This window comes from Pseudoliparis swirei, chromosome 7 (assembly GCF_029220125.1).
Source record: "Pseudoliparis swirei isolate HS2019 ecotype Mariana Trench chromosome 7, NWPU_hadal_v1, whole genome shotgun sequence".
NCBI lineage: Eukaryota > Metazoa > Chordata > Actinopteri > Perciformes > Liparidae > Pseudoliparis > Pseudoliparis swirei.
Genome location: NC_079394.1, coordinates 30,198,100 through 30,213,875, shown reverse-complemented (window position 1 = coordinate 30,213,875; position 15,776 = coordinate 30,198,100). Strand labels below are relative to the sequence as shown.

Below are 15,776 nucleotides of genomic sequence, written 5' to 3'. Positions count from 1 at the left end.
TTATTATCCAATGATATAATATGTATTATTCAGCATAATGTATTCTAAAGTAACGTGTGCTCTGTTTACCTCTCAATCATTTGCTGATGTCAGTTGCTAGATCAATTTCTTGGGAATTTCGTTTTTACAGCTCATAAAATATGATGAGATAAAACTATGTCTTATTTGTGATGTAATTTCTCCATTTCTCCTTCGTGCTTCTAGTCTGAGGAGACTTCAACGTGTCATCTTTATAGTTATTGACTGCCATTCATACAAAAACTATTCATGAAAAAGGTGCTATACTATACTATATTTGTTTTGCGTTGACTCTGTAGAGCACTTTGTAAACTTGAAGGTGCTAGATAAATAAAGTTATTATTATTATTATTATCATTATATACAATATTTAAACAAGCTCATTGCATGTGGAAATCTCTTAAATATCCAATATAGTGGATACTTATAGTATATTAATCATAACATTAAGAATAAGATTGCTTCCATCAGACACACTGATTAATAAAATATCCATATTTTACTTTATATATTACAGAAAGAAGGAAACATGTTGTCGCCAGATCCGGAGCGTGGGAGGAGACCGTGAACGCCTCGTGAGACTGGTCAGACTGGCCAGGTGAGTTTCACTGCGGCGCCGATCCAGGATCGGTTTTCTCTCCTGCTAATTAACCCCCGTGAGCCCGGAGTGCACAGTGAGGTCTGACCTGGGATCAGTGTGAGGGGCCGCGGAACAAGGGGAGGGTTCCCGGGATGCTGCTCCACGTTTCACTGCCAAATCTCGACGGAGAATCATCTGCAGGTGAGTCCGCGTCCACATATCGAAGAGTTTCATTCTGTCTTATGACGACAGGAATACAGAGTTTAACTTGTACACGTCGAACAATGTCATTAGACTTTGTTGTATAAGTCAATATAAACCGCAGCGCCTGTTTTTTAAATTCATAATTTAACTTGTCTACCGGTTGGCGGTGGATGTGGTTGCGTCACGTGCAGGGACACCGTACACTACCACTCACAGGTTACAGGTCCACTTCCGGTCATGTGTCGACCCGTAACGGTAGACCCAGGTGTAGCCCCGGGTTCACGTGAAGGCTAGACGGGGCTTAATGAGCACACGGGCCTCTCTTAGCGGGAGAATGTAGTCTCCGCACCCTTAAAGGTCTCGGCACAGGTCCTTGCACCCTAAATGGTCTCATCACAGGTCCCAGCACCCTAAATGGTCTCATCACAGGTCCCAGCACCCTAAATGGTCTCATCACAGGTCCCAGCACCCTAAAGGCTCTCGGTACAGGTCCCAGCACCCTAAAAGGTCCCAGCACCCTAAAAGGTCTCATTACAGGTGAATGATGACATGTGGTGTTAAAGAGCTTTCAGTGGTCAAGAAAAAGAGTTTATTTAGCATTTAGACCAAAAGCTATAAATAGAGTATTCTCTGCATATATTACGGGTAGACTCAGAACACAGACCAAGCTTTCATCAACTGATGATGGAACTTAATTCTTATGATATTGGAGATTATATGTTAATATCTGTTTTGAAGAGGCTTTGCATTAGTTTGAGACAGAAAATAAACCGTCATGTCCCTCAGTCATCGGGCTTGTTTCCAGCCTGCTGATGTGTGACTGATTCAAGCTCTCAGCGGTGACATTGAGGAGCACAATGTTATCATAACAATATAATTATGTCCAAAAAACGCCGAAAATAAGTTTTGATAACCTGGAATGATCATTTCCACGTGTTGACAGTAGACTGTTTTCATCCCCACAGAGTCCGGGTCCCGATGTCTTCAGGAGGGTTTGGCTCCGCCCCCAGGTCTCACCGAGTGCCAGAGATCCCACACTATGACCAGGTCCCTGCGGGCTCCTTAAGGCGGGACCCCGATCTTCCTCCGCCCTGGGAACCCTTGTATGAAATGGCACCAGCTGAAAGCCTGAACTACTTCCCTCCTCCCCCTTTACCTGAAGAGCCAGCTGTTGGTCCCACCTTGTTCCCCCCGAGCGATGACGAGCCAATGGAGGAAGACTCTGATGTCATGGACATCAAGCCGGTCCACCGCTTCATCCCCGCCTCCGTCAAGAACTTTTTCCGTGGCAATAGCGATAGACGTGCCAGCGATGTCTGGGCCAACCCCTCCCCTCCGCCGCCGCCTTTCCCTGCTCCCTCGTCCACTCAGAGCTGCCGCACCACGGCAGGAGTCCCCTGCTCGCCCCCCAACTCCGCCCCTCCGTCTCCGTCCCTTCCGGGGTCCTACCGCGACCCCTACGGCGGCTCCGGGGGCAGCTACGCCTCTCGGAAGGAGCGAGACGCTCTGCTGCTGGGCAGCGAAGCCTTGGACTCGGCGTCGGCGGTGCCCACCGACCTCTCCTCCGCCCTGACCTACCTGGAGCGGGTGGAGGAGTACCACCAGCGCTACGCCTACATGAAGTCCTGGGCCGGTCTGCTGAGGATCCTGGGCTGCGTGGAGCTGCTGTTGGGGGCCGCGGTGTTCGCCTGCGTCTGTGCCTACGTTCACAAAGACAACGAGTGGTTCAACGTGTACGGGTACTCCCAGCCGCAGCTGTTCGGGGGGCTGGGTGGAATTTCTGGGGGCGGTTCCTACTCGGGACCCAAGACGCCCTTCATCCTCGTGGTGGCTGGTCTCACCTGGATCGTGACTGTTATTTTGGTGGTCCTCGGCATGAGCTTGTACTACCGAGCCATCCTCCTGGACTCTTTGTGGTGGCCCATCACGGAGTGTTCCATCAACCTGGTCCTGGCGCTGCTGTATCTGGCAGCGAGCGTCATGTACGTGAGGGACACCACGCGAGGGGGGCTGTGCAACATACCGGTCTTCAACAACGGGGTGAACGGGGCATTCTGTCGCACGGAGGCCGGCCAGACGGCGGCCATCGTCTTCCTCTTCATCACCATGGTGCTCTACTTCATTGGTGCCGGAGTGTGTCTGAAGCTGTGGCGGCACGAGGCGGCCAGGATGAGGAAGGAGGCGCTGGTGCAAGAGGTCTGAAGCACTCACGGATGAATTTATCAAATGTTCTTGTCTTAAGCGTCCTCTCTAGGAGGAATGGCTGATAACCTTCTAAAGATTCCCTTCTCCTCTTCCCTCAACCTAGATGAGAACCATCGGATCGTCAGTCCCTCTGTCCATCGTAAGTATCCGGGATTGGTTTTGTCCGAGCACACAACGTCCATGCGCTGAACTCCTGCCTGTCTCCTGCCTCCTGTAGCCGGGTCCGGCCTCCAGGCTCTCCGAGCAGACCCCTCTCCCCACCGTCCAGCCGGACCTCATGGACGCTTCTAGCTACTCTGCGGCTGCTCCTCTGGCGGCGCTGCAGCCAGAGATCCTCAGAGGCCACATACCAGCCGGACACATCCCCAAACCTGTGGTGATAGCCGACTATGTGGCGTGAGTACAGCCTTTAGTTACGTTGTTCAAAAGTACATTGCTGTGTTCAGACCCCCTGGATGGGAAGACTCTACCTAGGATGTCTTTGTCATGTACATATTTGACATCCTAATCAGTTTGGGTAGGAAGATTCTCCAATGCAACACCCTCAGTGTTCAAGGCTTCTAACAACCCCTCCGTTTTAAAGGCTTCTAACAACCCCTCAGTTTTAAAGGCTTTTATCAACCTTAGTGGATGTAGAGTGGTTCTCTATCTCCCACTCAAGACTTTGGCAGAAAATGGTGGATTTTGAGTTGATGACGTTTCTCTGCTTGAACATAGTTTTTTTCTTCTCATATTTCGGTCATTATGATACAATAAACCAGACTTCAATTTGATCTCACCCATCTCACACAGTGTGTATTATTACAGTCATGAAATACCATGTGCAGCCATACCAACAATACATCCTACAACTAAGTCTTGTGTTTGTCTCTGGAGCCTGATGCATTCTGGGCCATATCATTTGGGGCCAAGGGACACAGACATGCTAGGAAAGTCAGAACTATGTGTGGTTTGGGTCTCTTCATGGGATTCTATGGATATCGTCTTCCTTAGAATCCTCTGTCAGGAGTCTGAGAAAACATCCTGTCGTTTGAATGTACCGAGCAGCCCAAGAACATATTTGGTTTCCTGTTCCCACAGGAAGTACCCCAGCATCCGCTCAGAGGAGGAGAGGGACCAGTACAGGGCGGTCTTCAATGACCAGCATGCCGAGTACAGGGAGCTGCACGCTGAGGTCCAGGCCATGGCCAAGAGGTTTGAAGGGATGGACGAGATGATGCACAACCTGCCCTCCCAGCCTTCCAGCCAAATGGTACGACCCCGACTCCTGTCTACACACACACACACACACACACACACACACACACACACACACACACAGGAACACACTTGTGTATATAACACTATAATTATGTTTCAGGAAAAGGAGCGCATCAGTGGCCTTTTAATGGAATATCAAAGGAAAAAAGCTGTAAGTATACATCATAAAATGTAATTAAGGAACTCATGTTTACTGAGGGAGAGAGTCATTATATAGACTTCTATACAACCAGACGAGTAGCCCCCTGGTGGTCAGGAGAGAGAATGCAGCTTTAATACATGAAGCATATACTTCTATACAACCAGAGGAATCGCCCCCTGGTGGTCATGAGAGAGAATGCAGCCTAAACATATGAAGCATAGATGTGTATATGCTTCTATGCAACCAGAGAAGTCGCCCCTCGCATCATGTCCCGATGTAAAGGAATCCCATAACTAGGAAAGAAAGCAAAACATTAAATAAAAAATGTATTTCTGTTTTTGTTGCTAGGATCCAACGTATTTGGAGAAAAGGGACAGGTGTGAGTACCTGAAGAACAAGCTCTCTCATATCAAACAGAAGATTCAGGAGTACAACAAGGTGGACCTAAACAATGGCAACTGAACTCTGAGGTTCAAGCCGTCATTAACGCACCCGGAATTCATCTCAAGATCTGTTTGCTGACTATGAAGTAAACCATAAATATTCAAACACAAATTGAAATGATCTTTTCATGACCAACACTTTAACATTTTAAATGTGACTGTTCCTTTAAGACCAGGTGTAAATGGGATCTCACAGCTGGCTCTAGAAAGTGCCTGAATAGATAAATATGCTGTAAATACTGTAATGAGGCTGTGATAAGTTAGTTAGTGTATTCTCGGTCAAATCTACTTTCATATGCTGCGTGTGTTATGGCTGCTTGTTATAATACTGGTATTGATTTTTATTCTGCATTTCTTTTGTTTGTTCTATCAAACTGAGGCACAATGAACTGTTACTGAAATCACAATTTTGAATATAACAGAAGTGTGTTTTTCTTCTTCATTATTTTTGTAAACTCACATGTACATTGTTTGATTGATTTTCGTGCATGTTATTGTTTTGTATCATATGTCATACCGCTTTACAACCAGGAAGCACCTTTTATAAACTTGTATTTACATCTTTAGCTAAAGTCCTGTCTGAGAACCTTCTTTCACATCATTCACTTCCAGCGGTTAGTTCATGACATTACACCTTAAGAAAAACAGTATTTGGAATAAACATTTTTACTTACACAAGTACATGTTTTACCAAGTAAGAATATAGTCTGATAAGTTAATATGTATATAATAGACCTGGTTAACCATTATTATGTTCCGGTTCATCCAAGAATTTATAACAATCTTTCGTGTTTTTATTCTTGCTTTTATTTAAAATTGTGTTCTACCTTTTTTTTCTATATTAATATAGGCAAAATATTGAGAAATGATTCACAATAATGACGAGCGACGCAGTGGATTCAGAATAGAGGTAGTGCAGTAGCACCCAGGGGTGCCTCCCCCCTCTCTAAGGAATATATTCTTTCCACCTGAGCTGCAGGAACTGGACTGGATGCATAACTCCATTTCTGGCAGCATGTCAACCAGCAGCTCTCTAAGATGGCTGCAGCTGGGAGGACTGGTTTAGTCGTGCTGCTCCTCCCAGTATCGGGTTTAGCAACATGTTTTTGTTTGGCCGGACTAGCATGGCAGGCTTTGAGCGCCTCGAGTGAAAGTGTCTGCTAAATGACCTGTAATGTCATGTAAAAGTTCACATTTGAGGCTATTTTTTTTTATTTCAATGAGCAATTAAGACTCAAAATAAGTATTAACGCATCTTTTTTAAATGTTATTATCAACTAACATTTGTTTTCTTTCATTTCTCATAGGATATCTAACAGTAAAACATATAGAAACAAATATAATTGACTGTAAAATGTTGTCTGATTGATAATAATATGGAAAAATGGAGAAGAAAATATTTGGATGATGAAACTAAAACATTGTCGGACATTAATTGTGATGAATGTCAAAGCTGGATACAAAATAAACAATTCAACTCCCAGAGAGGACGACGCTTCTTTCTCCAAGCCGAGAGGAGAGAGGGGACGAACAGGTAAGTCCTGTTCGGGACACGCCCACCTGAAGAACACCTGTGGGCGTGTCCCTTTGTCCTCTGGGCGCGCGCGCTCGAGGCATCCAGGATGCACCCGCGCGCATAGAGTGTTTACGTTCATCACGTCAGCGGCCAGCAGGATCACACGGGAGACACAGGTGCGTCCGTTTAACGGTGATTACCGAGGTCAGAAGAAAACAACTAAACTAGTATAACTCTTATAACTATACATATCATATCTGTAACCTACCTGGTTACCTGCCGCCGTTCTCTCCGGACCATCGTACGTGGTGAGCAGGTCGTCGCGTTTTGTTTTTACTGATGTCTGTTCTCCATTTTTTTCTTCTTGGAATTTTATTTTTATTTTTTATATCCAATGTGAAACGGAGATACTTGACTGGCATGTATTTGGTGACTTTAAATGGTTTTAAATGTAACTCCTATCACTTAATAGTGAAGTTCCCCTGGAAACTGGCTCAGTAGAGGAGGGGTCGTCCTTCAATAAGAGGATCAGTGGTTCGATCTCCGGCTATGCTTGTCCATGTCGATGTGTCCTTGGGCAAGGCACTGAACCCCAACCTGCAGTGTTGGATAGTCCTGATGGTCAGGTGGTACCTCACATGGTAGCTCCTCCCATCAGGTGGGACCTTACGTGGTAGCTCCTCCCATCAGGTGGTACCTCACATGGTAGCTCCTCCCATCAGGTGGTACCTCACATGGTAGCTCCTCCCATCAGGTGGTACCCTACATGGTAGCTCCTCCCATCAGGTGGTACCTCACATGGTAGCTCCTCCCATCAGGTAGTACCGTACATGGTAGTTCCTCCCATCAGATGGTACCTCACATGGTAGCTCCTCCCATCAGGTAGTACCTCACATGGTAGCTCCTCCCATCAGAATGTTAGTTAGTCCTGATGGACGACCCCTCTTCCCACGAGAGTGGTTGTCCGGTAACCATAAGGTACCCGGTTCCAAGCCCGCCCTCCCCGTGAGCTACAGCCGACTCCAAAGCTCCTCCCATCGGTTTGTGAATGTTAATGTGTAGTTGGAAGAACAGAAATGATATATAAACATTTTTTTTGCAGGGTGACCTTCAATTGGATTTCAGGATGCCGACCAAGAAACACAAATCCCACCTGCACAAGTCAAGTGCTAGCAAGCAGTAAGTGACCTACACTTCATCCTCTAGTCTCAGCCACGACATACATACTCCTCAGGCCGATACCTCTGTATCCGCTGAGGGTTCTGGAATGGAAGATGTTCTCGGTCAATCGGGAGAGGAGGAATGAAGACTCCCAATCGAAGTTGCCGTTAACCATTTTATTCTTTAAAAGAAGGAAAGTTCTGACGCTGCTTCTCAGGGAACTCTTTCACACGAGATTCAACGAAGCCAGACTGCTATACGTACACTACGGTTCAGAAGTTTGGGGTCACCCAGAAAATCTGGTGTTTCCCATGAAAACTCACACTTTTATTTATCAAATTAATTGCAAAATTAATATAAAATATAGTCAAGACCGTGACGAGGTTATACATCATGATTTATATATACTTCTTCTGGCTCAAAGGAAGGCCAGTTTTATAGCGTCACCAGCATAACTGTTTTCAGCTGTGCTCACATAAATAGGGTTTAAAGGGATTCTACCCCTCCGTCAGTCTTCTAAGGCGATAACACAATGTACCATTAGAACACTGGAGATGGGCCTCTAGACACCTAAGTAGAGCGTTACGGTTAACCCTAACTTTAACCCTCTATACACCTATGTAGAGACTTCATTAAATAGTCATTCAGAGAATAGTCATTTACCACATTAACCATGTAGAGAGTGTATTTATGATTAATTTAATGTTTTATAAAAAAGTGCATTGAAAAATAATGCAGTAAAGTGTCCACCACGTGGTCCAGTAAGTGTCCACCACGTGGTCCAGTAAGTGTCCACCACATAGTCCAGTAAGTGTCCACCACATGGTCCAGTAAGTGTCCACCACGTGGTCTAGTAAGTGTCCACCACATGGTCCAGTAAGTGTCCACCACATAGTCCAGTAAGTGTCCACCACATGGTCCAGTAAGTGTCCACCACGTGGTCCAGTAAGTGTCCACCACATGGTCCAGTAAGTGTCCACCACATGGTCCAGTAAGTGTCCACCACGTGGTCCAGTAAGTGTCCACCACATAGTCCAGTAAGTGTCCACCACATGGTCCAGTAAGTGTCCACCACATAGTCCAGTAAGTGTCCACCACGTGGTCCAGTAAGTGTCCACCACGTGGTCCAGTAAGTGTCCACCACATAGTCCAGTAAGTGTCCACCACATGGTCCAGTAAGTGTCCACCACATGGTCCAGTAAGTGTCCACCACATAGTCCAGTAAGTGTCCACCACATGGTCCAGTAAGTGTCCACCACGTGGTCCAGTAAGTGTCCACCACATGGTCCAGTAAGTGTCCACCACGTGGTCCAGTAAGTGTCCACCACATGGTCCAGTAAGTGTCCACCACATAGTCCAGTATCTAACGTGTGTCCTCTTCTGTTGCAGCCATAGCAGCAGACACAAACACAGCGAGCACACGTCCAATCCGGCCTTTACCTACTACCAAGGAGAAAATATGCTTCACTTCTACCGCTGGACTTCCCCCCCTGGAGTGATGAAGATCGTGTGCATCATCATCATCATCATGTGCGTGGCTATGTTTGCCTGCGTGGCCTCCACACTGGTCTGGGACTACGACATGAGCCTCATGGGTATGGGAGGCGGCGCCGGCCTGATGCCGGGTTACGGCGGCGGCTCCTACGGCGGCGGCTCCTACGGGGGCGGCTCCTACGGCGGCTCCTACGGGAGCAACTCCTACGGAGGTGGCTCCGGAGGCTCCTACGGCTCCTACGGCTCTGGAGGATCTCAAATGAATCCCGCAGCTGGAAAAGGCTTCATCATCGCCATCGCCGCCATCACCTTCATCGCCGTGCTCATCATATTCATCTTGGTGGTTTCGAGGCAAAACTCTGCCCGCTCGCCGAAGTTCTACCTGGCAACCATCATCATCTGCGCCATCCTGGCGTTCCTCATGGTCATCGCCACGATCGTGTACCTGGTGGCGGTGAACCCGACGGCCCAGTCGACGGGGTCCGTCTACTACAGCCAGGTCCAGCAACTGTGTTCCCAGTACCAGACCCAGAGCCAGGCCCAGGGCATCTTCCTGAACCAGTACCTCTACCATTACTGTGTGGTGGAGCCCCAAGAGGTGCGATACGCTTGCTTTATCATCGTGTGTTCCTCTTTAACAGACCGTCTTTGGGTTTACTCCGGTTCAGTCTGGAATATAAACCAAACGGACTTCCACTGTCCACTACATTTCTATGCAGATGACATAATGTTCTCTGTGATGGACTCCTAACAATATTCGGAGGCTCACGCGTCCCGTCCTGAAGCATGGAAGTCAATAAGCTGACGATAGTCACTCACACCTTTCTGTGAACTAGAAGACAGAACACTGTTTCTGGATAGACAAGTTTAATTTTGGATGTTTTGAGCTTCCTAAACATAAATATGAATTCCTGTTGTTTGGGTGTCGTGGTATAAGAGTATTTTGGTGAACTGACCCTTTACCATGGAGCGAGTGTCTGTCTGTGGACTCTGATCCAGCGCTCATACGTTGGCCGTGTTATTGGCTCTTCCTGTTGCTGATGTCCGTTACCCCTCCAGGCCATAGCCATCGTCCTGGGCTTCCTGGTGTTCGTCGCCCTCATCATCCTGCTGGTGTTTGCCGTCAAGACTCGCAACAGCATCAGGCGCTGGGGCCACCACCGCATCCTCTGGGAGGAAGTGAAGGTCGTCAATAATGGTTTCAGCAACGGTGTCGGGGAGTGGGTGAGTGTGTGTGTGTGTGTGTGTGTGTGTGTTTGGCATCTAAAGGACTACCGTTCAAAAGTTTGGGGTCACCCAGACAATTTGGTGTTTCCATGAAAATTCACATTTATTTATCAAATGATTTGCAACATGAATATAAAATCTAGTCAAGACATTGACGAGGTTATGAATAATGATGTTTATTGTAAATATTAATGTCGTTCTTCTTGTGGCTCAAAGGAAGGCCAGTTTCATAGCTTCTCTCAGCAGCATAACTGTTTTCGGCTGCGCTCACATAAAAAGGGTTTAAAGTGTTTTCTACCCCTCCGTTAGTCTTCTAAAGCGATAACACAATGTACCATTAGAACACTGGAGATGGGCCTCTATACACCTCTGTAGAGCGTTAGGGTTAACCCTAACTTTAACCCTCTATACACTATGTAGAGCGTTTGGGTAAACCCTAACTTTAACCCTCTATACACTACGTAGAGCGTTAGGGTTAACCCTAACTTTAACCCTCTATACACTATGTAGAGCGTTAGGGTTAACCCTCACTTTAACCCTCTATACACCTCTGTAGAGCGTTAGGGTTAACCCTAACTTTAACTCTCTATACACTATGTAGAGCGTTTGGGTAAACCCTAACTTTAACCCTCTATACACTATGTAGAGCGTTAGGGTTAACCCTAACTTTAACCCTCTATACACTATGTAGAGCGTTAGGGTTAACCCTAACTTTAACCCTCTATACACCTCTGTAGAGCGTTAGGGTTAACTTTAACTCTCTATACACCTCTGTAGAGCGTTAGGGTTAACCTTAACTTTAACTCTCTATACACCTATGTAGAGCGTTAGGGTTAACCCTAACTTTAACCCTCTATACACCTATGTGGAGACTTCATTAAACACCAGAGAATAGTCATTTGACACATTAACTGTGTCGAGAGAGTATTTATGATTCATTTAATGTTATCTCAATTGAAAAATAAGGACATTTCTACGGTACCCCTTTTGAACGGTCGTGTTCCTTTAGTCCACAAACATAAAACTAAACTAAGTACATCAGCTCAATTCAACCAATTTTAAACGTATGTACCACACCTGTTGCTAAAGGGCACACCATACACACAATGTGGCATTACATTATGGGCTGTGAACAACTAACTAACAACAAATGTAAGTTTATCTCTGGCTAACCCTATCTTTATCTTTTCATTGTTTGTCGTTTGTCTCTTTTAAAGTTGTTTTTACAAAAATGTTAAAAAAAGATGACTTAAAATGTAGACTATTTTATTTCCAGGAACTGTGCACAGAGTGTCACCTACTTGTTGTGGGACATTCTTGAAGATTGTCTGTGTGTGCGTGTGTGCGTGTGTGTGTGTGTGCGTGTGTGAGTGTGCGTGTGTGCGTGTTCATGAGTGGTTTCTGGGTGTGGTCTGTGAGGCCACTCTAAGTTGTGTTGTTCTAAAAATAAAAACGTATCCAACAACCATTAGAAGGAGCCACATCTGAAGGGGCTGAAATCCCAACGAGTGGATCCACAAAAGAACTTTAGAACATTGTTCCCGCCCCAGCAGTGACATCATCGTGTGTTTTGAAGACAGTGACACTCATGAAACCACTTCCAGAGCAGCATAGTTTTCATTCAGGGTGAGAGGAGCTTGCCAATGTGGTGGGATGGTATCGGTGAGTAGAGGAACTGGTTGGTCCTGGTGAAGACTGCTGAGCATAAGCAGAGCGCAAGGGGCTAGAAAGTTTGAGGGAAATGGAGAAAGAGATTTAAAAAATGGGTTTCATTGAAACAGAACTGCTCAAATCAAGCAATTTAACTGACCTTTCTTTGTGAAAAGTGGTTGGTTGAAGTTTTATAAATTCCCCGTTTGATAAACTTCCTGACAGGCCTTGTGTCTTTCTCTTGCTTCAGGTGAACAATGTGTCCGGAGACCCAGAGGTGCAGCTACATGACCACAACCCCATCACGAGGGGGTCCAGAGACTACGTGGACCAGCTGGACCACCACAAGCCTCTTTACCTTCCAGGGTACGCGAGCATCCTACGATTCCTTAACTTCCCTCTTGAAATGAAGCCCGATGAGTTTACTGGAGGTTTCTGTCACTGCAGCACTGATTCGTTTATTTCTTTTAAATTAAAAAAACATTTTTAAACCTTTATTTTACCAGGTGATTCCCATTCAGATGAAACATCTCTTTTTTCGAGGGTGACCTGAACAAGACAGGCAAAAACATAAGAAACACAAAGTTACAAATAAAAAAACACAATAAACAAAAACTTACAAACAAAAACACAAGAAATACAAACGTACAAACTAATAAACACAAGAAACTCAAATTTAAAAACAAAAAACACAAACACAAAGTTACAAACAAATAAACACAAAGTTACAAAAAAATAAATAAATAGGAAACAAAGTTACAAACAAAAAACCCCAGAACAAGCCAAGTTAAAAGAAAGTCTTTGTTTGTGCAGCGACTCGGACATCAGCAGCTCTGTTGGGGTCCAGAAGCTCAGGATGAGGGACTACGACCCGGGGGTGGAGTCTGGAGAGGACCTGGAGGAGGAGGACTTCAATGTGTGAGTAGCCCGGTGTCTGGACCAGGTCTCACTGGTACGGGTCACATGACCCATGAACTACGTCCACTCTGCTCCGCAGCTCGTTTCCTTCCATTGTGAACGAGCAGGAGCGGCTGAACTACAAGCGGGAGTTTGACCAGGACCACCAGGACTACAAGGGCATGCAGGCTGAGCTGGACAGCATCAACCAGGACCTGGCTGACCTGGGCCGAGAGCTGGACCAGTACCCCGAGGGCAGTCCACAGTTCCTGGTGAGTTTGGAGTCAGTCGAAGCTTCTTCATAGGACTACAAGGTGTGCTTCGGACTACAAAAAGAAATGGCTTCAGATCAAGATGGCCGAGGCCACCAGACGCTCGCCGGCGAGCTCCCCTCCTGGGTCTGGCTCCGGGAGGGTTCCCCGGTTCCCCTGGTCCGGGCGAGGTAGCTAAAGTCCGTGGGCCGCTATCCGTTAGGGTTTTCTGAACCGGTCATCAGGGTCTGGGCTCATTCCTGAGACCTGTTTGACTTAGGAGACCCGACCACGGGCTGATGACCCGGACTACATCACACAGAACCATGAAGGTGCCACCTGGAACCAAAAATGGTTCTTCAGAGTGATGCCATAGAAGAACCATTTTTGGTTCCACAAAGAACCTTTCAAACCAGGGTTCTTTGAAGAACCCTTTAATGAATAGATTCTTTAAAGAACCTATAAAGGTGTCTCAAAGAACCTTCAAAAACATTTATATTTAAGGCACCATTTCTGCTTCCATACAGAACCTTTCAAACCAGGGTTCTTTAAGAACCATTTCCTTAAAATGTTCTTTAAAGAACCTATAAAGGTGTCTCAAACAAAAGAATGGTTCTTCAGTCGGTGATGGTTCTCCGTAGAACCACAAAGCCGTTTAAGGAACCATTTAAGAACCCTTACTGTGAGTGTAGCTCCCAGGATCCCTGAGCCACTCGGTCTCCTCCACCAGGTGGCGGTTCTTTGTCCTCCGTCCTCACCGACGGCCCTGACTGTAACCATGGCAACTAGAGACCAAACACGGGGTCACCTTTCAGAGGCCGTGGCTGTGCATGAATCAGGTTGAGAGTGTGAATCCCCGAGGGCGCTTCATTGACCCCCACCTTTGTGATCTCAGGACGCCATGGACGAGTACGGCAGACTGAAGAACCTGAAGAAGGTAAGGGCCGGGCGGCGAGGCGGCGGCGAGGCGGCGGCGAGGGGGCGGGTCGGTGGTAACTCTGAGTCTCTCTGCAGGCCCCAGACTACCAGGTGAAGAAGAAGAAGTGTAAACATCTCCGGTCCAAGCTGTCGCACATCAAAAGAAAGATCAGCGAATACGACCGCCGGCCTTGAACCTCCATCTCTGACGAAAGACCCCCCCCCCCACACACACACACCTCAATGGGATTACTATAATGAAAGCCCCGTTGCCTCTTTATCACATCTGTATGAAGCCAATCAACTGAATGACCCCCCAGAGCGTAAGAGGTGAAGAACTACGGAACAGACGTTGTCTTTAAATTAATGTTTTTACCTCTGAGTTTCAGGACGAGCTATTTCAGCATGTTAAACGTTTTTACCTTTTTTCTTTTGTTAGAAATTGGAAAGCCCGAGATGGGAAATTAGTACTTTTATGAAGTTATTGTGCTTCTTCGAAAGCCTTTTAAAAACACGTCTGACCGCTTTATGAACAATGAAGGAGGAGCTACGATGAGACGTGAAGTTGCCTTGCATCATCGAATCTCTGACCATCCCTTGTAAATAATTGTTTATTTCTAATCTTTTTTTATGTTTTTCGGTACTTTTTTGTTCTTCATGTAGATTTTTGTGATTGTGGGTATGAGAAGGAGAAGCCCCGGATGGCCTGGTACCTTGAAGATGGGCCCGACACACTCGTCTTTAGTGTCATGAAGTTCTGTTCTGATTGTTATCCAAAAGCAAATTAACAAATCACACAACCCAGTCGATATATTTTTATTACGCATATTTTCCATTAATATAATTCATTCTTGCTTGACAGTTTTCATTCACTGATGTGTGCACCGTGTGGCTTGGAGTGCAATTACAACGTTATAGCTGGTATACGTTTTGGAGAAAGCAGGAATGCAAGATTTTAATAAAGAAAAGTAATTAATGAACTCATCGTATTACTGGGTCTGAAATAGAGATGTTTTAGGATACACTGAGCTCCTCTCTCCTTATGGACGCTTAGGATACACTGAGCTCCTCTCCTCTCTCCTCTCTCCTTATGGACGCTTAGGAGACACTGAGCTCCTCTCTCCTCTCCTCTCTCCTTATGGACGCTTAGGAGACACTGAGCTCCTCTCCTCTCCTCTCTCCTTATGGACGTCTAGGATACACTGAGCTCCTCTCTCCTTATGGACACTTAGGATACACTGAGCACCTCTCTCCTCTATCCTTATGGACGTTTAGGATACACTGAGCTCCTCTCTCCTCTCCTCTCCTTATGGATGCTTAGGATACACTGAGCTCCTCTCTCCTCTCATCTCTCCTTATGGACGTCTAGGATACACTGAGCTCCTCTCCTCTCTCCTTATGGACGTTTAGGATACACTGAGCTCCTCGCTCCTCTTCTTGCTCTCGAATTATGGATGAATTCTCATCTCTCCATCACACTAACTGCTTCCTCCCTGGAGTCTTTGTGGCTCCACGTCTCATAGGCTCCATCGGGCCTGGCTGGGTCTGATGCCTCCTTCCTGCTGGGCTGGCCGCCTGTCATGGCCCTGCTGATGCTTAATTTAATGAAACATATTGTGTTCATTCTCTTTACCGGGGTATGCAGAGATATTGGTGAAAAAAACTCACACTCGTAACCCCAATGGAGTCTAAACCGGTTGCCCTTACACCTGTCAATCATGATCTGATTGACTATAGAGGCAAGCACAGAACCGGGGAACCCTCCCGGAGACAGACCCAGGAGGGGAGCTCGCCGGCGAGCGTCTGGTGG

At 46.4% G+C, this 15,776-nt stretch overlaps 1 protein-coding gene across 1 annotated transcript; it reads left to right on the top strand.

Annotated features, from left to right (window-relative positions):
- The first annotated feature begins 225 nt into the window (after window positions 1-225).
- LOC130196338 (uncharacterized) lies at window positions 226-14,946 on the top strand. The gene is made up of 17 exons (XM_056418362.1): window positions 226-276; window positions 536-799; window positions 1,768-2,998; window positions 3,111-3,146; window positions 3,225-3,403; window positions 4,088-4,259; window positions 4,368-4,418; window positions 4,758-4,863; window positions 6,474-6,544; window positions 7,471-7,547; window positions 8,919-9,621; window positions 10,083-10,247; window positions 12,151-12,266; window positions 12,714-12,818; window positions 12,898-13,069; window positions 13,944-13,985; window positions 14,063-14,946. The coding sequence occupies exons 3-17, from the start codon at window positions 1,781-1,783 to the stop codon at window positions 14,159-14,161; spliced, it is 3,312 nt and encodes a 1,103-aa protein (XP_056274337.1). The 5' UTR covers window positions 226-276; window positions 536-799; window positions 1,768-1,780; the 3' UTR covers window positions 14,162-14,946.
- The last annotated feature ends 830 nt before the right edge of the window (window positions 14,947-15,776 follow it).